The sequence below is a fragment of the Crassostrea angulata genome, chromosome 8 (assembly GCF_025612915.1).
Source record: "Crassostrea angulata isolate pt1a10 chromosome 8, ASM2561291v2, whole genome shotgun sequence".
Classification (NCBI taxonomy): domain Eukaryota; kingdom Metazoa; phylum Mollusca; class Bivalvia; order Ostreida; family Ostreidae; genus Magallana; species Magallana angulata.
Window position 1 is genome coordinate 5,838,694 of NC_069118.1, and position 25,859 is coordinate 5,864,552.

The 25,859-nt window shown below is 35.9% G+C and overlaps 1 protein-coding gene across 1 annotated transcript; it reads left to right on the forward strand.

The window, feature by feature from the left end:
• Positions 1–1,223: 1,223 nt before the first annotated feature.
• On the forward strand, positions 1,224–24,994 carry LOC128158405 (SRSF protein kinase 1-like). Its single transcript, XM_052821205.1, is given in 18 exon segments — positions 1,224–1,673; positions 8,680–8,721; positions 9,327–9,427; positions 9,605–9,612; positions 10,424–10,581; positions 11,256–12,403; positions 14,906–15,014; positions 15,363–15,450; positions 15,801–15,888; positions 16,655–16,761; positions 17,240–17,402; positions 17,996–18,171; positions 19,209–19,416; positions 19,983–20,336; positions 21,201–21,289; positions 21,696–21,803; positions 22,371–22,533; positions 22,843–24,994. Coding segments are annotated over 18 exon segments (3,378 nt in total). The 5' UTR covers positions 1,224–1,611; the 3' UTR covers positions 23,049–24,994.
• The last annotated feature ends 865 nt before the right edge of the window (positions 24,995–25,859 follow it).

Genomic DNA, 25,859 nt, shown 5'->3' on the forward strand with positions numbered 1-25,859 from the left:
CTAGGTGTTTTACAGAATGGTAGCATTATTGCACTGCTGAGAAAATTCTGAGAAGTGGAGATTAGTGTAAAATTAAGAAAGGAGGATGGAATAGTCGAACCAGTCAATTTCTATTATGAAGGAATATGGTGGTCTAAAATTTGCCAGTCTGAGCCAATTAAAAATCATTGATGATCAGTGATAAATTTATTATTAAGTGTACATGTATTATTAAAAACTCTATTGGACGTGCTAGTACTTCAAACATGAAATTTAGAACATCAGTTGAAAGTGAAATTTTATACAAATAGTTCCCAGATTTAAGAGTTCTCAAACCTTGCTGAGAGACTGAAAACATCAATCAAAGTAGAAAATTGAAATAAAAGATTCCATATATTGATAACAAATATATTGTTAGTTCGTAGGTACAAATAAAACTGCAAGTGCTGATTTCAATCAAAACACAGTATTATACCTGCCAGCTTCTTTCAAAAGTTACAATAGATTACATAAAACTGTTAAAGATACAGCTAATACGTTACATGTATTACCAGTAAATGTTGATTATCTGGATTAAATTTCTAATGAGGCTGAAAAAGTCCTGTGTAGTATAAAATTACGTTTCATTCTATTGAACAAAGTATTATGAGGATTGTGGGGATTATGTAAAATTATAAGGAAAAAAATAAAACAATATTATGGAGATTGATACAGTATGTAACATTGAACAATGTTTTGTAAAGCACATAAGTACGTGTAGATAATGACCATCTCTGAATTTCCTGTACAATCTAAGATTTGTGTGGGTGAAGATGGTCTGTATGACAGAGTCATACGATATTCTGTTTGTTGTTTGGGAACCTATTTGTAATCACAGAGGGAAAAAACCTGAAGGCCCCCCAAAATCAATAGAGAGATGGAGAGAGTTAGGGAGATGAGAAAATCAAACTTCATGTGAGTGGGCAGGCTAGCTCTCTTCTAATCACTTCAGGGGCCCCAAGATGTAAACTCCTGTCATTACTGTATACAAGACTGTTTATTCATCAGCAGCCTCTTTTCTCAGGTCTTTGCACTCAAAGAAAGGAATTTAAAGTGGAGCCTATTCCAACTTGTTGCTTGTTCAACGACCAGCACTGCTTCTGTTTTGATTTTACTTCTATTCTTTGGTGCCTATAAAAAATTATTTGGATTTAAAAAAAAAACATCTTGGAGTGTTATTAGGGTTTTTAGTTTGCACAAGGATTTTTAGTTTGTGCTTATCAGAAGAAAAAAAATAAAGTAAATTTTTTAAAGAAAAAACCCTCAACATATCTGAATTAGATCAATATCTTGGATGTAACAACAGGATAGCTCCTAATCATTTTGGAATAGAGGTGTTATCAGAAAATGGTCTGCTGTTAACTGCTCCACTGATCCAAATTCTTCATCTTCAACATGTTCCAGGAACGGAAAACTGTGTCATAGATACAGTAGCTCCTGTTGGCAGGAAATATTGAGCGAACTTGAAACTGACTTGAGAGAATTTATTTTCTTTGAGCTCCAAAGATCAATTGTGGAATTAGTCTCAGGTTTTTACACCAGATCAGTGTTGTTTTTTCATAAAAGAGGATTTTTCCACAAGCAGTTCTCCTCATGAAATGCTGTTTTCATGGACTATGGAGGTCTCAGTTTTATGAGAATATGAAGGATGAGAGGTAAGAATATTGAGCAGTGCAAATAGAATAATAAACAGTGTGTATGCAGTAAAAATGTTTCTCGATTTAAGCCCAGAAAGTGTGCATGCCATTTGTTAATAGAAAACTAATTATACCCGCACTTTCTAAAGAAAGTTCGGGTATATTGTTGTTACCCTGTTCCGTCCGTCCGTCCGTCCGTCCGTCCGTCCGTCTGTCACGTTTTACTTTCTCAAACTGCTCTTACATCTTATAAACCAGCAAACTGAACTCTTGGAGTTTGATTTGGGGTATCATGTTGTTTTGTAAAAAAGTTTCAAAAATTCTCTGTTAGTCCTGGGGGTCAAATAATTGGTAAAAAATGACGTTTTTTCACAAAAAACCTTCTTCCTCGAACTCCTCCTACATTTTCAAAAGTAGACAAATCATCTTTTGGAATATGTTTTAGGGTATCCTATAGATGCGCAATAAGGTTTCGGAATTTTCAATTTTGTCCTGGGGGTCATTTAATGGCTAAAAAATGACGTTTTTTTACAAAAAAAACTGGTTTAAAAAACGTCATTTTTTTTAAGCAGTAGCCAAATGATCTTCTAGAATATGATTGGGGGTGTCATATTGAGGCATGATCAGGTTCCAGAATTTTTTTTTTAATTAAGGGGATCAGTGGGCAACAAAAAATGACGTTTTTTGGCAAAAAAAATATGGTTCCCAGAACTCCTCTTACAACTTTTGGAGTAGCTACATCATCTCTTGGGATATAATTGGGGCTGTCCTATAGATGTGCAATAAGGTTTTAAAAATTTAAATTTCATCCTGGGAGTCAAATAGTAGCAGAAAATTGACGTTTATCACTAAAAAATCAAACATTGATCCAGGAGCTCCTCTTATGATTTAATGGATAGACAATCATATCTTGGGATATGATAGGGACTGTTCTATAGATGTGCAGTAAGGTTTTCAAAATTTAAATTTCATCCAGGGAGTCAAAATGTAGCAGAAAATTGACGTTTATCACTTTAAAAAAAACATAGATCCTAGAACTCCTTTTATTATTTAATGGATAGACACATCATATCTTGGGATATGAAAGGAACTGTTCCATAGATGTGCATTAATACGGTTTTGAAAAATTAAATTTAACCCTGAGGCCCATTACCTACCGGTACATACCTTTTGATGCCCTTTAAGGATCAAGAATATATATGGTTAAGGGGTGGGGATCTCAACCGTTTTCGAGATATTCGTGCACTTCCTGTTCAAGGGGGGTCATGACAACCCCCGGGGCCCATGACCTACATACCGTTTGATGCCCCTTGACACAAGGTACAAGAATATATATGGTTTAAGGGTGGGGATCTCAACTGTTTTGAAGATATTAAGGGACTTGCTGTTTGAGGGCGTCAGGACCACCCACAGGGCCTATGACCTACATAACATTTGATGCCCCTTGACATCAGAAACATGAATATATATGGTTTAGGGGTCATGATTATAACAGTTTCTGAGATATATGGTAATTTCAAATTCCTGGGGGGTGGGGATGACCCCAGGGGTCAGATCTAATAAACCCTATATATTGCCAGTAACAGCCAATATATGATTATGAAAACCCTATATTATTATCTTTGTCCGTTTTCAAGTTACCATTTACAATAGAGTCTATGATTCTTTCTACAAGGTTCAATGTTAGACCCCACACCCTTTTGACACCCCCCCTCCCCCCCCCCCCCTACCCCGAAAAGTGGTTGTCTAACCCAAAATGAGAAAAATCAAACCAGGGTGCACAACTAGATTTGCAGGCCTATCATATCCTAGAGTTTTGTACAATTATGTTCAGCCATCTCTGAGAAACAAGTTCAGAGCGGGAAAGAAGAAAAAGAAAATGAAGAATATATACATGTATTAAGAACCGTACAAAAACAATAAGTCTCCAAACTTCATTCAGGAGACTTAATAATTAATAAAGATTAAATAGAGATAGGATCATCAAACATCAATAATTTAAAGATAATTGACAATTTCTGATTCTAAGGGGGTCAGGATGACCCCTTAGGTTCATGACTTACATGCCATAATGATCTGATGCGCCTGCATGACCTAAGGAGGAATAATATCTTTGGATTAAGGTGGGGATCTCAATGGTTTTTATGATATTTGATAATTTCAGGAAGAGCACTTGGGATCATGACCTACATACCATCTTAAATGCCTTGAACAAAGAAACAATAATATAATATGTACATGATATATGATTCAATTTAAGAACCCAGATATAGATCAATCATCTGTTTTGTAATACTTCCTATGTATATATACATGTACATGTATTAGTTTGTGTTTTGTTCTATACTATTCATGTTCATGGCTGTAGTATGGCTTAGTCTTATTTTAAATTACATTAAAAAATTGTCAAATATATGACTTGGAACCCCCACTCCCAAACAAACTCAAATATAAACTGTTCTCTCTCCCCCCCCCCCCCCCTTCCTTGTCGAATAATCTATTAAAATCAAAATATAATTTGGGTGTCTAAAAACTTTTATAAACTGGTAAAAAATGTTATTCTTAAAAAAAATTACATTACACCTTGCATAATTGACAAATGATCTATTGAGATACGATCAGAGGTCATATTTCTACCTTGGGATCAATAAGTAGTATTCATTGACAAGTTAAAATTAATTAATAACAATAAATGATTCAAATTATAAATGTTTATACTCCACATTCATCCCCCCCCCCCCCCCAATCTAACCTGCTTAATATAAAGATTCAGTCTTCTTAATACATTCTTACATGTGTACAGTAGCAAATTTTAAATCATTTCTTGATTGCTTTTTCTCTCGTGATTCACATTAACATTTTGGAAATTGCTTAATTCAATTTTTAAGATTTATAAACAAAATGTTATATGCATCACTGCCATGTGTATTCACCTATTTGGGGCAATTGTAAAGTCTCCTAAACAAAGCAGTGACATCATTAGGCTAGGAATTACCCACATGGATCAAACATGCACTACTGTATAACATATGAATAAGATAAAATACATTATTATTTCTAGTTCTGAAATGTCAGGGTGTCTCCAAGGGGGCATAATCTTACAATACAATTTTACGCGCAATGACACAAAGAGCAAAAATAAATTAAACGGTTTAGGGATGAGGATCTCAGATCTCAGAAGTTAACAAAATATACAGTACGTGTATCATATCATTTCCTATTTCATAAAGGTGGAGGGGGGGGGGGTTGGGGGGGGGGGGGGTTAAAGACAACACCTGGGGGTCATTAATGTACTTTACACCAGTTGATGCATCATAATGACTTTAGAAGATATTTTGTATTTTCCTGTTTCGTGGGGTCAGAACAGTCCCATAAGGTCATGACCTACATTGTATTTGATGCATTATAATACATTAAAGAAAGAAATACTCCTTCCTTCCTATTATTACTCATATAAAAAATATAAGTGTCTACACTTACTTACATATGAAATACCCAAATTTAATAAGAAATTGTTTATACAGGGTCAATATGGGGTCAACTCAACAGTGCATGCAGTCTGACAAATGAAAAAAATAACTTTTGCAAATAAAAACTAGAAACTAAAAACTAAACTAGAAACTTTACAAATGCGATAGGATAGGTAACGATGATAAGCTTATTTAAATATTAAAAGATGATGATACAGTATGCTGTCAAAGGGAGATTACATTTAGAAAGTGAAAGTAGAACTTATATACATGTGTATGTATGCTGGCAGGAATCCCATGCTGGCATCTTATTATATTGTGCTGCTGCTACTACATGTATTTATGCTTACCTAAATTGGTCAACATCATAATGATAATCCAATTAAAACACAATAATGAATTCCTTTAGCTGATCTTAACTACCGTAATCCTTTTCTGCATACGGAAAACACAGACATGTATGTATGGGTGTTGCTAAAACGCGGAACGGAAAACGGAACGGAATGGAAAATATCATCACGTTTATCCCTTAAAAAGGGTATAGACTGGCCAGAAACGATTTACTTTGTATCTTTTATTTATATCTAATGAATGATTATCAACATGTTGCTATCTTATTAATATTCATATGAATGTCTATCAATTATAGCATTGTATTCATTCGGCTTTAGTTGAGTACGAAACGGAAAAGTCAAATGTATACGAATTGTGAAACATTAACATGATTAAATGAGCAAATTAGCTATAACTTTTTACTTATTTCTCTTATATGGTATTGCTGGCATATTAGCGTAACGTACGCAGTTAGTGAAAGCGTTTTATGCGTGTTTTGAGTATTTTTATATTATTTTCAAATATGATGTACATGTATATACTTACATCAAAATTGAATTTTGGTGTTCTAGACGATCTTTTATCATACAGACGATACTGTATCATTGAGATGGAAGAAAAAAACTGTAGGACTGACGACATTAAAAAATTAAAATACAGTAAACATTAAAATACCCGGTAATTTGTGAAACTAGTAATTTGTGAAACTAGTATTTTTAGCAATGCAATTTTGTTCACGTTTGCATTACAAAGCATGCAGTTGTTTATTCCAGCAGCTATATACATATGATCCGAATAGAGAGCTCTAGACGTTGCCTGGTTTGATTTTCCGATTATATATTGGGACTATAGTCTGTCGATCCCAAAATATTCATGCAGCACATTTGGACGATTTATAATGGAAAATGTTGACATCTTTTCTCCATTTGGAAGTCACTCAGAGAACCTTGCACAATTTTTCAACACCATCATCCGGGTCTGTTAAAATGCAAAACCCCGTAGACTTCTTTATTTTTAGCCGTGTATTTATACCAGCTGATAAGCTAGAGAGGACGTTTTAAAGAAAGAATAATGAGAATGTTTAATGCTTCTAAAAGAGAATCGCTTGAACCCTGAGGTATATATAAATATACAGCAAAAAGTGAATCGAGGATATTTTGGGACAGAATAAAGTGGTCAATGCATGTACTGTTAATTTTGAGGAAATAAATATTCTTGAATAAATAATCTAATATTGCTAATCTTTCAAAAAAAATTAAAAAGGTACATAAAGTATATCGTTTTAGCATACTTAACAAATCTATGAGGTAAATAACATTATATAAGATTTTCCGTTTTCCTTCCGTTCCGTTTTCCGTTCCGCGTTTTAGCAACACCCATGTATGTATACACGTGAACCCATCTAATCGAAGAGCTGGGTAAAACTAGTACCCGCTAATGAGACATGCAGACCTGTGTTGTGTACGTAACTTCAGACAAAGATCATTCATTTGTAACATGCATGTATTTTTATGACCTATTCTTCAAATCCACTTGCACTATTTTATTAGGTAAATAACAGCTTTAAGGTGGTGCAGGACACCTGCATATTGTGATGTACATGTATACTTCCTATTGAGATAAACAATTAATAAAGTATGTTGACTATTGATTAAATATTTACCCCCCAAATAATGTTACCTAACATTGAAGCGCAATGGGTTAGAGCGTTTACATGTCTGTAAGAGCATTGGGGTCCAAGGTGTATTTTTGGTAATTTACGAATTTTCATGGGGAGGGGGGTCTGGACCCCTCACTCCCACCCCTTCTCTAAATCTGTGCACACGATGATGTTCATGTAGGCACACAGAAGCAAATCTAAAACCGGCAACCGCCACGGGGAGGGGGCATAATTTAATTTTTAATTTTGTTTGTAATAATTATATAGACCATTATACTTCCTATGACATAAAATGTTAAGATTATTGATTAACTGAAAATTCACTGCAAACAGTTCTACCCCAAATTGCACATAAAGTGCTGCTCATGTCACGATGTGTATTATCATATGGGCAGGGATCTCATCCTTCAGTTATGAAAATTATAATTTTTAAATGTATTACCGGAGTTTGCATGTGGCCTTCATTTTTGAATTAAACTGGTATAAAACAGTGTTATTTAGGGGCAAACACATGGTGCGGGTATTACTGTCTAATGACAGCATCTAGTTTTGATTTAAATTCATTTCAAAATGTGGTGGAAATTTTTAAGCTTATAATTGATCTGAAGGAAGTTCAGAAAGTAAGTTTAAAATGTCATGAATTAACCAGTGACTTGATCTTTAGTAAGTTTCAAACCAGTGACTTGTTAGCTACCTCAAAGGGTTTCTGTAATATCAACAGAATGATTCATACATATGATAGTGTCTGATAAAGCGAGAGAACAAGATTTACTGCTCCAGAAATAGAGGGCCTTCCATTCTTAGATCTGTAGAGATGTATAGGTCTGCTTGACTGCATAAAATCTTCTGTCTGCACTCATCCATTAGTGTGTAATCAAATTCACAGGGCTTTCTTTAATTACCATAGATACACTCTGACAATTATTTTGATTTGTGCAGTTAATATCAAGGACACTGTATGTGTTCCCCAGTAATCTATGGAGAGAGGCGACACATATCAAACCTTTCAATAATCAGGTCGATCTTCAACAATCAAAGTTTTCATTTGAACCCTTCCCCCTCAATTCTTTCCCATCAGAGAATGTAAACAAACAGATCTATCCAGATTTACTGTTGTATACTACAGATAAACAGGAAATCATCAATGTCAATATGCACTCTAGAGAATGATAAAGTTTACATGTTGATGAGGATGGGGAGTTTGTATGGGCCTCTTCATTAGGGTCCATTCATTCTGTGACAGTACTTGGGGATTTCTTATGCAACACTTTGTGCATATCAGTGATTGTGAGAATTCTAGGGTTTTAGAGTGTCCCCTGATCTACTGGAATTGATACATTGGAAGTTGATACTGCAGTGCAGTAATCTGTTGATACATGCATGTAGTAATTCAGTCCTAGCTGATATTATGTAATGGGATCAAGTTGTTTGGGGAAAAAATCCTTTTATGGGTTGGATTATTAAGTCTGTGTTTTAAATTGGACACAGATCTTTATCTTGTACATGCAAGAACACCCACCAAATGTGAATATGCCGGGGTTTTGATTTCAATGTGATAAAGGAAGATGTTACCTTCTGTCTTCATGCACGGTTTGTGCAGAATGTAAGTACTACATGTACTGATTACAGTTTACTGTGGGCCAATCTGTTCCCTGTATTGTTCTTATGATAACATAACATTATCAGCAATGAAATTAATGATTCATCTTTGAATTCATGAAGGATTCATAAATGTTTGAAAAACGAATTAATTTATAGCAGTGCTTATGCATACAAGTGAAATAGACAAGCTAAAATAGGCAGTGTACATCCAAATACATACATTTGTATTTTATGATTTTACATCAAGGCAAACAAGATCTCCCACTTGAGAAGAACTTTATAAAGGGAAAAAATGTAAAAGCTTTCATCCATCACAATGTTTTAAGCATGGACAATACATGCAGTGCAGTGTGTGCACAGGAATTTTAAGCAGTGTTTATTTTTGTAAGTTTTTAAATTCTTTTCCTCAAGTGTTTCTGTATGAAGCACTTGGTAGTAGCTCCCTGCTCTACTAATGTGCTGACTCAGAGATGTCAATGAAACAAGGGTAAACACAGAATACACAGCGCCAAGAGTCGGAAATTCTCTGTTGATTCACTCTCAGTATATGTACAATGTATGCCGATGTGGAATGGAACTCTTCCATGCGTTTTGTTCTGTTTTCAGAGCGGAGCACCGGAGAGAACCGCAGTATGAGGAAGAAGAGGAAGAGGAAATCTTGGGCTCAGACGACGATGAACAGGAGGATCCTGAGGACTATCAGAAAGGTACGCTCTCTTTATGACATTGTATGTGTATTGATAGGTACAAGTACTATAAGAAAAGTACACTATATTGATATGTGCAAGTAGTGTCAGAAAGTTTGCTGTTTGCTTGGTTATTGGTATGATACTGTATCAATAGAAAGGTAAACTGTGTGTATTGATGGGTACATGTTTTATCAGAAAGGTGTGCTGTGTGTATTGATCAATACTTCATCAATATCAATAGAAAGGTACTGTGTTTGTTTATTTGTACATCATCAGTATAATAAGTATTGATAGGTAGGTTATCAGTCTGATCATAGAGGTACGCTGTGTAAAGATTATTGGTACATTATCAGATCGATACATACTGTAATACTGTATAATAGAAAGTATTACATAGTGTTTGTATCAGTAGTAAAGTACTTTGTATGAAACAGATGTATCTCTCTCTATTTATGGAATCTGTAAAAATTAACCATGCGTTAGGGTTTGGGTGGACTGAAAATTCAAAGTCCATGTTCTTTTTTTTTTTTTTATTGCAAAATAGTTTATTCATGAATGTCAAAATACATTTGTTGAAAGTTTATAATTGCATTATTTAAAGAAAAATGCACTGCTCAATTAAATTTTAAAAAGAAGTCACTCTGCATCATGTCCAAAAAAAAGTTTTTGTTCAAACAAAACTACTTTCTATGCAGAAACGTATTGATTATTATACTGTGTTACATTGTAAAAAGTAAATTAAGATTGTAAAGTGTTTTTTGTCCAACCATCTTCACAATAGCCATCATTTCCTCTTAGCAATTAATTTAGACACTTCATGTAGCTTAGGCAATTTTATTGACAAATAATGAAATAATTTATGATATTTTGGTATTAACTAGAACATTAATGCATCTGAAATTGACATTGGAAATATCAAAATGATTTACACTTGGGATGTGCACATGTGAACAAGTGTGTACTTTTGCTGTGGATGTCATAAACAGGAACACTTCCTTCTAAGATCTGGTGAAGTAACTGTATTCAATCTCTAGACGTGGATGTTGCTCAGTAGTGGTCTGTGTGACAGATGTCCGGAGACCCTCACTCCATAGATCAAACACTGATGACAGTGGGCCGATTGGAAACCTGCAGATCAATCCACCAATTGTCACCCTCGGTGTAAGGCTGAGGTTAACACTCACACAGATAGCCACATTATGCTGAGGGACACACAGCGCTAGTTAATGCAACAAATCCATCATTATAGTCTTTAATTGGTTGGACTAATATCTGTATTATAAGGCACTGATACCAAAGTTTCATGTATAATCGAGAACCAGTGCTCTAATTAAATTTTCTCCAAAGTATAAAACAAAATTGATTTTCTGTATGATTGTGCTTTTAAACGTCAATTAATTTTGAATCTATTTTTAATCTAGTTCATTTCTTTAATGAAACTTAACTATCTGTGATGAAATGTAAAAATAACTTGTTCCCATTAGAGATTATATTGTACTGTAATAAAACATAATGTTTACAACTGTCAGTACTAGGTTGTAATCATATATAGACACTTGCACAGGCAATCTGTTTTTGTGTTCCTTCGTATGTCGGACATGGTGTGGCCATGAGCCTTAATTTAGCAGGCCAACCTTTTTATGGGATTATGCATTATTGTCTTGTCAATAAAGAGTAATAAAGCAGACGTGGGGTTTTTACCATTCTAGGGGAAGGGAAAGGTGCCTTTAGGGTCAGTATGATAATCTGTGGTTAGTTCTATACAGCTCGTCATAGGCAGGACCATGCCAGTTGTTGGCCCTCTGAGGGAATTCAGTTAGCTTTGTCTCTTGTGTTAAAATTACAGACAGGACAACATGGCCAGTGGTTATACAGAGGATTTTTTCTACAGCAGTACCCCGGAGAGAAATCTGGAGCTGCCCCCACCTTATGGGGATTTTATCTTCCGTCCTCCAAGGAGACGCCCAGTTGTGAAGAGTTCCAAAAGCTTCAAGGACAAGAAAACGAAAAATAAAGGGAAGGTTCCACCCTCCAGGATGTACGCCACTGTTCGTGATCCACGGATGGCACCGGGGCATCCCTTGATTCATCCAGATTTCATAACACCCCAGCAATTCATTCCAAAGATTGTCCCTCCAGAACCAAAGCCTGTCAAACCAGCCAGGTCCAAAAGCTTTAACAACAGCAAGAAAGCAGCGGAGCAGAAGAGTAAGCTACAGGACCCGCCTCCATTTATGACATACAGATGTCAGAGCTACCCCCCTCCTGATGATAAATCGGGGGACCAGCCAGTCCATGTGTTTGCTGTACCTCATCAAGTTTCAAACCATACAAAGCAAAGACTAGGCCTCCATGAAGAGTTGTTTCACCCTCCATCCAGAAACCCCGTGAGTCCTTCCTTGCCCCCATATTATGGAACCAGCCCAGGGTTTTTTCTGCTGAATGATGAGCCTCCAGTGAAGGATAGTTATGGTAGTGGCATGTATGTGCCTTCAAATGAATTGGAGAACAGTTTAACTTTGAAGGAAATCAATCATACAAAAAATGAAATTCTTTCAAGCCAAAAACCTCAGAAAAAGAAAAGCATGGTCAAGCAGATTCTGACCAGTCTGTTTTCATCAAAGAAATCTGGTGAGCAGGGTCATGCAAAAAATGAAAGGAAGATTAAGAATGAAGGAACAAAAACTGCTAGACCTGTCACTAAATCTGAATCCATTGAAGAAAACACAGTAAAGGAGAATGGTGAGGAAAACAATGGATCACAGGAAACACCAAGGTCTGAGGATCCACCACAGGCCCATGAAAACAGTAGTAGAATCGGTCGACCCAGTGCCAAGGTCCTGGGACAGAATGACAAACAGGACCAAATCATTCAAGAGCTTAAAAAGAAAAACAGCAATGCCACAAGGGAGGACGTAGATATTGAAGAGAATCCAGACCAATGTTATCAGTCAAAAGAAGGGAATGCAGGCAGGGAAACGAAGGTGGGTGGAGGTGAGATTTCTAGGAAATCAGACAATTTAGACACCAGTTTAACATTGCAAGAAAGAGAAAAGCAGAATCGAATGATTAAATCGCAGTCTGTTCCTAGTGATCTGTCCAAACACAAGAGTGGGAAATCAGCCAGAAACTGAGGGGAACATGGACTATTTATAGGAGATACCAGAGATATTCAACACTCTGTCTGGTACTTGATACCAATTGAGGAAGACAGGAAAGGGACACAACTCATGGTTCACAGCTTGATAGGGGCTCTGTTCTCTCTAACTGGATCAGCAGAGGTGGATTTTATGTTGACAAGTTGATATCTTGATGAATATTTCATGAAGGTCTCAAATGTCTTTATCATCTGGAATTTGATATTATTTATACCTTTAATCAGGTCTTGCCCAGCTCTGAATCACGGGGAATCAATATTGTGCATACCAAAGGGACTCCATTAACATTTCGTAGTTATTTTGAAGACATTTCATCAAACTTGGAAAATATCTCCTGGGGAAATTTCTTGGATAAATCAGCATCAGTGGACAAACTGATTGAAAATTTGATCAGACAGAAATAATAAGACTGATAGAATGACTAAAGAAGAAAAGGACAAACCAGCTCTTAACTTCACCATCTAGACAGTTCTGATTTATATGTATACACAATTACAGAGCTTACTGGTTATTGTAGCACAGTTTATAAGAGTTTTGATGTATTACTACTCTCTATCTCACCAAACAGTCCTCTGTTCCCTCCGTGTACTTTAGCTCGGTGAGATTACTCGGTGGAAATGGAAGACAGAAGTTGATTACACTGTAATGAAGTGAGGGGGACCTCTCCGTTTGAATCTCAAGAGTCGTTTATTTTTTGTAGAGATAATCTTGATCACCGAGCTGCCTTCTGTTAACAATGTTAATCTTTTGGTTTGCTCTGGATACAGAATTTGTACTTGATAGATAAAGTGATTTCCCCAAGGAATTAAACGAACTTCACAAAGGGAGAGGGATAGTTTGTAAATATAAATAGACAGCAGAGAGACAGGAAAAGAGGTGGAATCGGTGTCCAAAAATCTTAATATGTAATATTTCAGGTTTCTTATAGCTGTCTTCAGAGAATATGTGTTTGGCTTTGAATATCCAAATATTTATTGATAGTGGTTATTGATTTATTTAAAAATTAAGAAATTAAGAAGATAAATTAAATTGTCCATTTACTTGAGAAAGTATGTCAAGATACATGTAGTGGCCTTGACTTGCATTCTGTATAATGTTAAAAGTTGGGTAGAAATTGATTGTAAATACGCTATGTTAATTGGGCAAAATGTTGTGCTGATAATGAGCAGTGTTGACTATCATGGTAAAGCAAAAGAGCAAGTTGAAGCAACAAGGCTTTTGAAGTTGTTCAGATAATGATGACTGCCTTCCTTTATCTGCTCAATGCAGTGTGTTAATGATGACTAAGTTTTATGTTTTTTTTATCTTTTCTATATGCATATCTTTTTGTACAGCATATTATCTGTCTGATTCTATCCAATGCTTGACTCACAATAAACATATCTGTATGCCATGATAGAGGCCTCTGGGTTGTTGTTTATAGCATTCTAGTACACTGTACTGTTAGTCAGCAGACCATACAAGTCCAGTCCAAGTCATAAAAAAACTCACAAATGATGGATTGTGAATTAATTTGCTTGGTTTGAGATATCACAATGGGAACGCTTCCAATCTTTGGACTGATGGAGGTGCTGGCTGATTAAATAAAGAGATTGGTTTCATCTTCTTCTTATATTGATGGGCAAATAAAACCTAGAGGAAAGGACCAGAAGAGGCTGCATGAAATGGCCAGAGTAATGAAACAGCTACTGAGTGTGCCAAATTGAATGGGGTTGTCTGGGGTCTACTGAGATGAGGCTGTAACTCAGACCTGTTATAGTAATTTCTTTCCTGGGTTTTACAGGAAAAAGACATGGAACAATTATTCTTGACCCATTAAACATTTATCTAATGCTACTTAAATGGTGGCACAAACAAGATTGTCTGTATCCAACATGACAGAGAGAAATCAATCTATTTCTGCACTGATCTATATCTCTGCAGTATGATGGATTGATTAACGTATTCTTTGACCCTGAAGTCAGACCTATTATCATTAAACAGCTCCATTGTCATTTACATTCTTGCAATACAAATTGATTCCTGGCACATAGAACTTTCTATTGATGCAATGAAAACATTTACGAGTTTGAGGAACTTTTTTAACCTGATACAATCGCGTGTAGAAATAAAACCACTGTGACACTTGTAGAGAAATGAGAAATTAACAGTACATGTTTAGCAATTAGTACATGTACAAGTTTGAGGAGCTTTTTGTAATCCGATACAAATCTCATAGAAATGACCATACATTGACAGATTTTAAAAAAACCAGATTGATTTGATGTATAATTTGATAATTGAAGCAATATTATAACAGTGCTGACATACAATAAACATGACTTCTGTTTTGTTACAGGAGGGTACCATCCTGTGAAGATCGGAGACTTGTTCAACAACAAGTACCATGTGATCAGAAAGCTGGGCTGGGGCCACTTCTCCACCGTGTGGCTCTGTTGGGACATGTCGTGAGTACTCAATACTATAAATAGCCATAAAATGACAGTGTCAGCAGGGTATATTCCTTATTGTGTGGCTCTGTTAGAACATGACTTAAGTGCTCGTTACTATAAATAGACAGGTAATGTCTGAGTAAAGTACTGTGTGACAGTGTTTAGCGTCCATCACATGGGGATAATTAATGACACTGATGCTCTGAATATAGAAGAATGTCTGGCTATATATAGCCAGGTGGTGTCTGAATATAGTGCTGGGTGATGGGCATTGGACAGTGTATAGATCTGCTGAAGTTCAAATTGAACTACTTAATGGACAAATAAAAGTATTATGTTTGATTGAATGAATTTTTGTTTCAGGACCAAGAGATTTGTTGCTTTAAAGGTTGTAAAGAGTGCTCAGCATTACACAGAGACAGCACTGGATGAAATCAAACTACTCAAATGTGTAAGTCATTCACATCTCCAAAAATATTTTATTAACAATTACAGTCAGTTGGTTATTGATATTTGTATCTCAAACACCCCCAACACACGGAAAGAGGTTAAAGAATAGATTGAAATGAGCAGAAAATATTTTTATTTTCTTTTGGAATTAGAAATAAAGTATATTAAAACATATAAATAACTATGATTTTTGAATTATCAATGTTTTTCCTATTTTGGAAGTGTCAGTATTAAGTACAGGTAATTCCACCACATAAAGCTAGATAATTCATACAATATATATAAGGCAATGTACATTGACAATGTATACATTTTTTTATTTATGTTTTTATCATTTTATAATTTTTACAGGTTCGTGAAAGTGACGAGAATGACCATTTTCGAGAGCGTACTGTGCAGCTATTGGACGACTTCAAAATCTCTGGAGTCAACGGCACTCGTATCCTTTCAACCCTCAGTTCTGCATACATACATTGAGCACTATACTCCTGGGTTCCATATCCATACATTGAGCTGTGTGCTCCTCTGCTCCGTATACATACACTGAGCTGTGTGCTCCTCTGCTCCATATACATACATTGAGCTGTGTGCTCCTCTGCTCCATATACATACATTGAGCTGTGTGCTCCTCTGCTCCGTATACATTCATTGAGCTGTGTGTTCCTCTGCTCCGGATACTTACATTGGGCTGAGTGCTCCTGTGCTCCGTATACATACATTGAGCTGTGTGCTCCTCTGCTCAATATACATACATTGAGCTGTGTGCTCCTCTGCTCCGTATACATACATTGGGCTGTGTGTTCCTCTGCTCCGTATACATACGTTGAGCTGTGTGCTCCTCTGCTCCGTATACATATATTGAGCTGTGTGCTCCTCTGCTCCGTATACATACATTGAGCTGTGTGCTCCTCTGCTCCGTATACATACATTGAGCTGTGTGCTCCTCTGCTCCGTATACATACATTGAGCTGTGTGCTCCTCTGCTCCATATACATACATTGAGCTGTGTGCTCCTCTCCTCCGTATACATTTATTTGGGTGGAGCTCTGTGCTCCTCGGTTCTATGTACAATTGAGTTCTGTGCTCCTCTGTTCTGAATGCATACATTGAACTCTCTGCTCTAGTTTTGTATTGATCTTGACGTGTCTACGTCTTAGTTTATGTTCTGTAGAGCTTGGTGATTATTCCTTAACCATCTGTGTAAGATGTCTGCATGGTGTTTGAAGTTCTGGGCAACAACTTACTTAAACTAATAATCCGTTCAAATTATCAAGGAATTCCACTACAGAATGTCAAACACATCATTAAACAGGTAACTCCTCGCCTACTCAGTCGGAAATTGAGGGCTGTAGAAGAAAGAATTGTTTTAGTGGTTTAGTTGTGGTAGAAATAATGATATTATAAAAGCTTGTAAAGAAGAGGCTATTATTAGATCATAGAACAGTGCTTTGATAATGGTATAAATTGTAGAGTTTTGAGAAACCCAATTTTTGAGCCCAATTGAAAAATTAAAATCAATATATAAACTGTTTTCATTAGATTACGTGGATGAAGTAGGCGATGTGATCATTCAGTTTTGCCCTGTTTATATCTTCTCGAATTTAAAAGAAAAAATAAGTTTGCCATATTGGGCAGAAAATCATGAATTCTTGGGGAAAGAAAGTGTGAATTTTTTGGGTATCCAAAGTATGTTGATAAAGAAGCAATAATATTAACCTTCATTTTACTTCCAGTCATTATTTGTTGATCCCCTAAGATATTTATTGTCTATCTTACTGTTCCATTCCCAGGTCCTACAAGCTCTTCAGTATCTCCATGACAAGTGTAGAATCATCCACACGGATATCAAGCCGGAGAACGTGTTGATGTGTGTGGACGAGACCTACATACGGAAACTGGCAGCTGACGCGTGCGAGTGGCAGAAGCTGGGGGCCAAGCTTCCAGGCTCAGCCGGTGAGTGGGTGGGTGGGACATAAAATGGGATACGGGCTGAATGTAGATTACGTAATCAAATCTCATGGGATGTGGGAGTTGTAGATTATTAGTGTTATGTTCGCAATGGATCATTAGGCCATTTCTGTCTTAAGGTCAGAAAAAAGATTTTTAACTGTTTGGAAATATTATTTCCATAACTGAATCACAAAAGCAATGTTTTCTCCTTGAGGGTATTACTTGCTGTCTGAGTCAATTCCTTTAAGGCCAGTAAATTAATTCTTCTATTCCTCCATACTGAATTTTGTCTTCTACAATGTGTTTTAACATCACGATCTGATAATCTATATTACATTTTAACTATTAACATAGGGGCAATGAAATCCTAGGGATGAGTTGCATGTTTAGCCTTTTAACAGATCAATATCTGACAGACTAGAGGTGCCTCTGACCTTAGTTCAAATAATGATAGAGCTGTACAGGCTAGAAAACACTTATCTGAGTGTTTGAAATTTTCAAAGTTGATGCAGCTCTTTAGAGGAACCACAGGTGTTTTCACAGGTTTTGGAAAGGGGGTCCAAGCTGCTCTGAATGAATAAGTTGTTGTTTTTCAGTGAGTACAGCACCTAAAGAACGAGCTCCAGATCCCTCCAAAATGTCCAAGAACAAGAAGAAAAAGATGAAGAAGAAGATGAAGAAGCAGCAGGCATTGCTGGAGATGCAGATGCAGCAGATTGAGGAAGTGGCAACACAGGTTCCCATAGATACTGCTGACTCGTGTGATTTATTGGTAGCTATAGAAACCGTACATGCTTCCTGTCACATGTTAAGATTCCGAGGGGGTGAGAGCTTGTGAAAGTTTATACAGCACAGGAAGTTAGTTGATTATGCCTAAATTAAATATAATTATTTTGGAGGTCCTGTAAGAGTGAAGAGTAAAATAAGGAAATAATTGAAAATCAATTTATAATTCATTGTTATATTTTTTATTGAGATTGAAACAACTTTGCAGAATGATTTCTTGTTGAGGGGATAGTCTTGACTTTTGATAAATTGTGTGATGAAATAAAATATTCTGATGGAAGAAAAGGGAGATAACTTTTATTTTCATGAATAAAACTGGGCCTCAAAGATAAAATGATTCTATATGAAAAAAAATTAAGAACAATAATTCTGACTTTTGATATTTCATTTAGAGTGAATCTTAACATGGTACAAGAATTTACTATCTGGTATCACTGCTGTAGCCAGCATGTAGTCTCTCTATATTATACTAGGTGATATTGTACATACTTTGTAACCTGCTATTTATTTAGACCTTCTTATATATGCACTCCAATCGTTTTGGTGTTGTATGATCATTTAAGTGAAAAAGTTGGGTTGCTGAATTGTTGCATGTCAATATTTCATTTATCATTTTATTTGATAAGTCTGGTCAACACACCTTTATGTTTTTGTCGTGTAAGTAAACCACCTCCCAGTATTGTTCAGTGACTATTGTTCATTGCTAGAAATATGTTGGAGGTTAGATTATTTATACATATGATATTAATATCTTTTGAGGCTAATACTTTAAAGTTTTGCTTTCTAGGGTAAAGCTTTTTTTCATAAGCTAAGAATAGAAAAGTTAAATTCATATATGTGCAACATTTTCATGTGTTTTTATAAACATGTAATGTTAATTAAGAAAATGGATTGATAATTTATTTTAAAGCAGTTATATAAATGGTTAAGTTTTGTTACTGCATGTACTTGTAAATGTCATTGGGTTGGTCAATTTTATATCTGCATGAAGTAGAGGCTGTATTTTGTTGATTTCATCTTTAGGCTGCTGAGAAAGAAATGATGACCAGTGAGAGTATGAACAGCCTGGCCCAGTCTGAGCCGGACATGAACGACGCTGCATCACAGGGGAACCAGCCAGAACCAGCCGACGCGCTGGACAACACGGAATCTTCCACCGCTAATAACCAGATGACCGTCGACAACAACCAGCAAAACGGGGACGAGAGCCTGTCAGACAACAACAACACAGGTAAACAATTAACAGGTGTTAACATACAACAACAAATTGGTAAACAATGAACAGGTGTAAACAGACAACAACACAGGTAAACAATGAACAGGTGTAAACAGACAACAACACAGGTAAACAATGAACAGGTGTAAACAGACAACAACACAGGTAAACAATAAACAGGTGTAAACAGACAACAACACAGGTAAACAATGAACAGGTGTAAACAGACAACAACACAGGTAAACAATGAACAGGTGTAAACAGACAACAACACAGGTAAACAATGAACAGGTGTAAACAGACAACAACACAGGTAAACAATTAACAGGTGTAAACAGACAACAACACAAGTAAACAATTAACAGGTGTATGACAAACAAAAACATCACAGGTAAATGATCAAAATATTGCAGAAAATTTAGAAACATCGTTGGAAATATCTATCAAATCAGGAAAATATTGTTGAAATGATCATTGATTGCTTATTGTTGATCATTGCTTGGTTATTGTGATAACAGGTTAAAATTGCACTACTATGTTTTCTCACTTTTAGTAAATTTAACATTTTTACTGAATTGCAGAATCCACAGACACAAAGAAGAAAACAGAAGAAGAGAAAAATTCTGAAAACATTGAGAATCGAACAAAGTGTATAGAGAGCATTATAGACCCAGCGATCAGTGAGAATGAAAACAAAGTGACTAAAGATATCAAGTGTTCCGCGGAGACGCTCATGTGTAACGGACATGGTGAATCTCAAGCTCAGGAAGACGCCAACAAAAACTCCAGCCCCCAGGAGGAGGAGTGTAGTGAGTCCAATAATGTGGGGGGTGAGGGCAGTCAGATGGAGGAGGGGTCCATGGACGAGAACCAGCGGAGGTCTCAGAGCCCGGGAGTACACAGCTCCTCCCCGAGTGAAAAGAGCAGCTCCTCAGGTCTGGATCAGCTAGGATCTATACCCCTAGCCGTAAAACTTAGACCAGTTTACTTTTAATCAAAGTCTTTCCTATACAAAAGGAATACTGTATACAGGGAAATATTTGCCCCCGTTTTTTTGTGCTCCTTTTGCCCTCGTTGTGAGTGAATCTAAGACTGGGTGAATTCCAATGTCTCAAATTATCTCATAGTAAACACAAACATGTCTGGGCGAACTCTAAATTGGGCAAAACTGCAAGTGTAGAAGGGCAAAAGTTACACTGGATGAAAATAACCATATTTTGAGAGGCAGAGTGAGACCAAGATCAAATGTGAGCTGTGTAAGTTTTATGACCTTGTGGCGGGGAGCCGGGCCATAGAACTTACACAAGCTCACTTTTGATCTCTGTTTCAATTTTACATGTACATAAGGATTATATATTGTAAAAAAAGTGAGACTGAGATTGTAAGTGAGCTAGTCTAAGTTTTATGGCTCTGTAGCCTGAACATCAGTGGAAGGACTGGTATATGTGAAATTAAGGTCTGATCGTTAGAGTGTAGCGCATTCATGTCCATAACTAAAATATTATGATGGGGGGCTGGAATTTATTGCTGGCCAGATTGTCTGCAACAAATTTTATGTAGATATGAACTAATGCTTTGTGCATAGCACCTTCCCTTTAGGCCTGTTATTTGAAGTCTTCATTTGTATATTGGTCCAGTGTGCAAACGACCACTAAAACAACCAAATTCTATCTCTGAATTATTATACTGCTAACATTTTATTTTTTAATATGGGTATAGTCTTTTATTCCTATTTTGAATGATTGAAGAGTCAGATTCTGTGTGTGAATTAGTCTCTGATGATGCCTGTGTCATTACAGATAAGAATTCCCAGAATCGACCAGACCCAGTCAGACAAATCTGTGATATTCCTGTCAAAATCGCAGATCTGGGCAATGCCTGCTGGACGGTGAGTAGCTAAGAGATAGAAGAGAGAGAGAGGAGAGAAATCTTCTCCATTGATGAAAGAGAAAGGAGAGAAATCTTCTCCATTGAGAAAAGAGAAAGGAGAGAGGAATTTGTAATTGGATGCTGTGATTTCATCAATATTCATTAAAATCAATGCCAATTTTTGTGGATTTTGTTGAGTTCATCCATGAAATTTATTTTTAATTGATCAGAAATACAATTTCTAATAGTGTATTGTACTGTTAAGTTCAGTGTCCCAAAATTGACATATTCTTGATGCTGAATTTTACTAAATCCATGAAAGGTAATGAAAGCACAGTATCTACTTGATCTCTTTACTGTTTATAAGAATCATTTTTGCAAACATCAGTTAGAGATTATTGTTGTGTTTGGTTGGTTGCTTGCAGTACTTGCACTTCACGGACGACATCCAGACACGGCAGTATCGAGCCCTGGAGGTGTTGATTGGTGCAGGGTACGGTCCTCCAGCTGATATCTGGAGCACTGCTTGTATGGTAAGACTTGTTACATACTGAAAATCAATGTAATGTTCTTTAAAAATCGATTTACCGTTCTGTAAATTCCTAATGAAACGCGAGGTATTAATATCCGCGTAAAATCGCAAGAAGCCCATCTCGCAAATTCTGAAATCTCGCTTTTGAGTTTCGGACAAATGTAAACTACATGAAACTATGATAAAATTTTGGCATTTGCGATTTTAAGTTTTCGCGATTTGATGGAAAATCGTTGAATTGCAGAATTAAGTACTCACGTAAAATAAGGAATCTACATTATAGAATCAAATTGGAATACAGCGAGATACAAAAAAGTATTGGGTTTCTTTTATGAGAAAACAGATTTCCTAGTTAAATAATGTAGTAGTTAATTTCTGTACATGCATATCTGTTTTTGATAAACAGGTAATGTGAAAATGATATTTTTAGTATTTAATAAAAGATTGTTTGAGCTACTACAAGTACAGTACATGATCATGCTACATGTACATTGTTACCATATGATGTACTATCAGATACATGTGTGTGTGTTTCAATACGTTGAATTCCGTTTCACATCATTTGCAGGCATTTGAACTTGCAACAGGGGATTATTTATTTGAGCCTAATTCAGGCGAAAACTTTAGTCGCAATGATGACCACTTGGCACATATAATTGAGCTGTTGGGTCCGATTCCTCGGGAGATCTGCCTAGGCGGAGAGAAATCCAGGAGATATTTCAACCGGAGAGGTGCGTTCTGTTTTCTCTTCGGTCTTTCCAAGTTCTAATATTCCTATTTAAACTTCTCCAAGTCCATAAAGCTGTCCTTATCATTTCATCAATATTTGTCTAAAAACCTATTTTCGAGGATTTCTCGTTGATGAGTTGATCCATTAAATGAAATGTTTATTGAATTGAAATGTTTAATAATATAAAGAATCATTAGGCAAGAACTTATATTTCCTTTAAAACTTTGATTTTCACTAAATCTTCAAACTTTGATGCCCACTAAAATTAATGAAAACAGTACAAGGAAATTAATGTTTTTCTTTTGAACAGGTGAACTTCACAACATACCAAAATTAAAACCGTGGGGGCTGTTGGAGGTGCTGGTTGAGAAGTATGAATGGGACGAGGAGGAGGCTCGCAGTTTTACGGACTTTTTAATCCCCATGTTGGCGTTTGATCCGACCAAGCGATCGACGGCAGCCGACTGTCTACAACACGCCTGGCTGAAGGACGCCAAGGAAATCAGCCAGTCATAATCACCGGACAATTGTCTAATTAGTGCTTCTCCTAAAACTGTCAATGGAGGGAAAAATTTATACATGCCAAGGGAGATTACTGGACAAGATTTACCATCTTGTCTCTCCCTCTTATCTTGTTCTCTCCCTTTCTCTCGTTTTCAAATCCAGTGAAGAAATGAGAGAAGGTTATTTATGTTGCGGTCATTCTTTTTTCGTCAAAGACCTTATGTATATCTGCCATCTCATTTCGTTTTTAATGTCCATATGAATGTGATATTAGTGTAGAAACATTTATGAAAATGGAAGGTTGACTCCAGTTCAGTAGATATTTTTAATACATTTGGTATACACTATTCATAAATTATTATAAAATTTACAAGCTGAGGATTTTTGTTAGCTGCTAGGTTTAGGAAATTTGTACTGTACATAGGCTTGGATTTTTACTTAGCTGTGTATGGTACATAGCTTTTTGTCATTACCTGCTTTGATCTAATTTCTCTACAGATTCTGTTAATTTACAAGAACAAAATATGCAGTAAAGTGTGCCAATAATGTTACATGGATTATTTTCTGGATGGAGTTTAAGAACGAGGTTGATAACTCATACAAAACTGTTATCAAAACCTATCAGTCAAGTGAGACTGATGAACTCTGATGACTATATTGGCAGCCAATTCCTTATTATATCTGTGTAGATTGTCTGTATAGCTTAAGAAATACCGGTAAAACAGATAAAGATCTGGAATCAGAATCTATCAAGCTGATTGTCAGTGAGTTAAGGCAGTGAGTGAGGTGACAGATATTGTTTTGCCTAGTGCTGTATCCAGGATTTATATACCAATTGATTACACCAGTTTATATATCCTTCAATTGTTAACAGAACAGTTGGATATCAACGTGGAGTTTCTTTTGTGGAGTGGGAGCAGTCTACACTTCAGCAGTGTTCTGCTGAAGATTTATAGGTAGTGTTTTTAGTAGTATGAGAGAATTGCTTAATAATTTATGATGAGAGTCGAAGAGCTTGATCTTTGACACGATATCCATGATTAGTGTTACCTGTTTTAAGGTGTGCTATCACCACATTAAATTCATACCGATGATTGTGAATGAATCATACAGAATTCTCCTACAGTGCAATGATTGTCTCATGATTAGATATGATTTGATATTTAACCTCTCTGTCTAGTTTTGTTATTCAGTGATTTTCGGTAGAGTCTGTCACGTTCTTTCCCTCTTTGGTGGAATATTTAGGAAGTTCTGAATAAACGTGAATGGCAAGTAGGAATTGGTGTTCTTCACCCAAATTGTTTTCTATGTGATTAGAGAATCTTCTAGTTTTGGGCATTTCCAATTAGGATTTTGTTACTATGACAGGATATGAACGGTTAGTTGATAGATAGAACATTGAGGCAGTAGATACCTGACAACCTGTTGTCAATTCTTACATTCCTAACAGACAGAAAATTGCTTTGGTGTGTCGTGTTTCAGATGTGACTTATCTAACGAGTGCTTAATATGAACTTGTGTCAGCCATTGGAGAACATGTAACCATTGTATGTACACAATAAGTGTAATACAAGTTCTACTAAATCATGAACATGAGAAACAGAAATGATTTCTCCTTTGTATAGTTTTGATTTGTTGGTCTGTATTTTATGTATGTAAAGCATGCAGCGATCAGTGACCAACTTGTACTGCTGTATAGTCCTAATAATAACGAAAAATGTCTCTTGAGTATAAGCCAAATATTTAACATAAAGCAAATCATCCAAGCAGAGTGTCAAACCTCCAATTGATGAGGTTAATAAGCATTTCGTGGCTGAAGAGCTGTAATGCTCAGACTGGTCTAGGTTGAAGCTACAAGCATGGGTTGTGTTTCGACAGGGAGAGAACTTTTGACTGATTCAACAGTCCATATTATTTTGTGTTTTGTGTTATGTCGAAATAAAATGTTCACCAATTTCTGTCTGTATTTGCTCATTTTTCAGTGATTTCTTTTAGTTGACATAGTCATTGATCTTCAAATCAAGAAAATGATATCAAATTTAGTTCATATATTTCCTTTTTTGGGGTGCATGGATAGCATTAATAGCTATTGTACATAACTTTTGGGGGAAAATTCACCATGTGCTGCTTTCATGGTTGTAAATGTATGCTGAAACTAGTTAAACCCCCCCCCCCCCCCCCCCCATGGATTGTTAATAAATCGAAAAAATTTCAATGATCAATGGTTTGTAGAAGAAAATTAATATTACATGTACTATTTTTTTTATCAATTAATACGTGCAATTGTAATGAAAGGATGTAAATGTCACTTATCGACAGGGAAAGGGAATAACAAATACGGTACATGTAATAAGTAAAATTTAATGTATTTAAACGTGCATTGTGAACCAGAATTATTCTTCAGTCTGCTCTGAACAAATAGATAATGTGTCAATACAGCAAGTAATATTATTAGTTCCTCTTAAATTTAACGGGAACCGATAGGATAACACATCTAGAATTAACTTTGACCATGCAAAAGAATTGTTTAATTTGCATCTACACATGAAACATCGTAAGTTTTAATGATTGAATAATTGTATGAAGAAAAATTAAGTTCACTATAGCTGTTTACTGTCTTTGACTGTACACTGTCCTCTTTTAATTTATTCCTTTCAAAATCCTTTAAAATATCTGTTTACCGTAAGTTTGTTTAATAATGGAAATAATAGTCATGTAGAATTTAGAAATATTGATTACCATTTGTATAGTTAGGTTATCACTAATGACTTGGTTAAATAATTCATGAAAATGGGTCCCTCGACACATCTTACGTACGAGCTA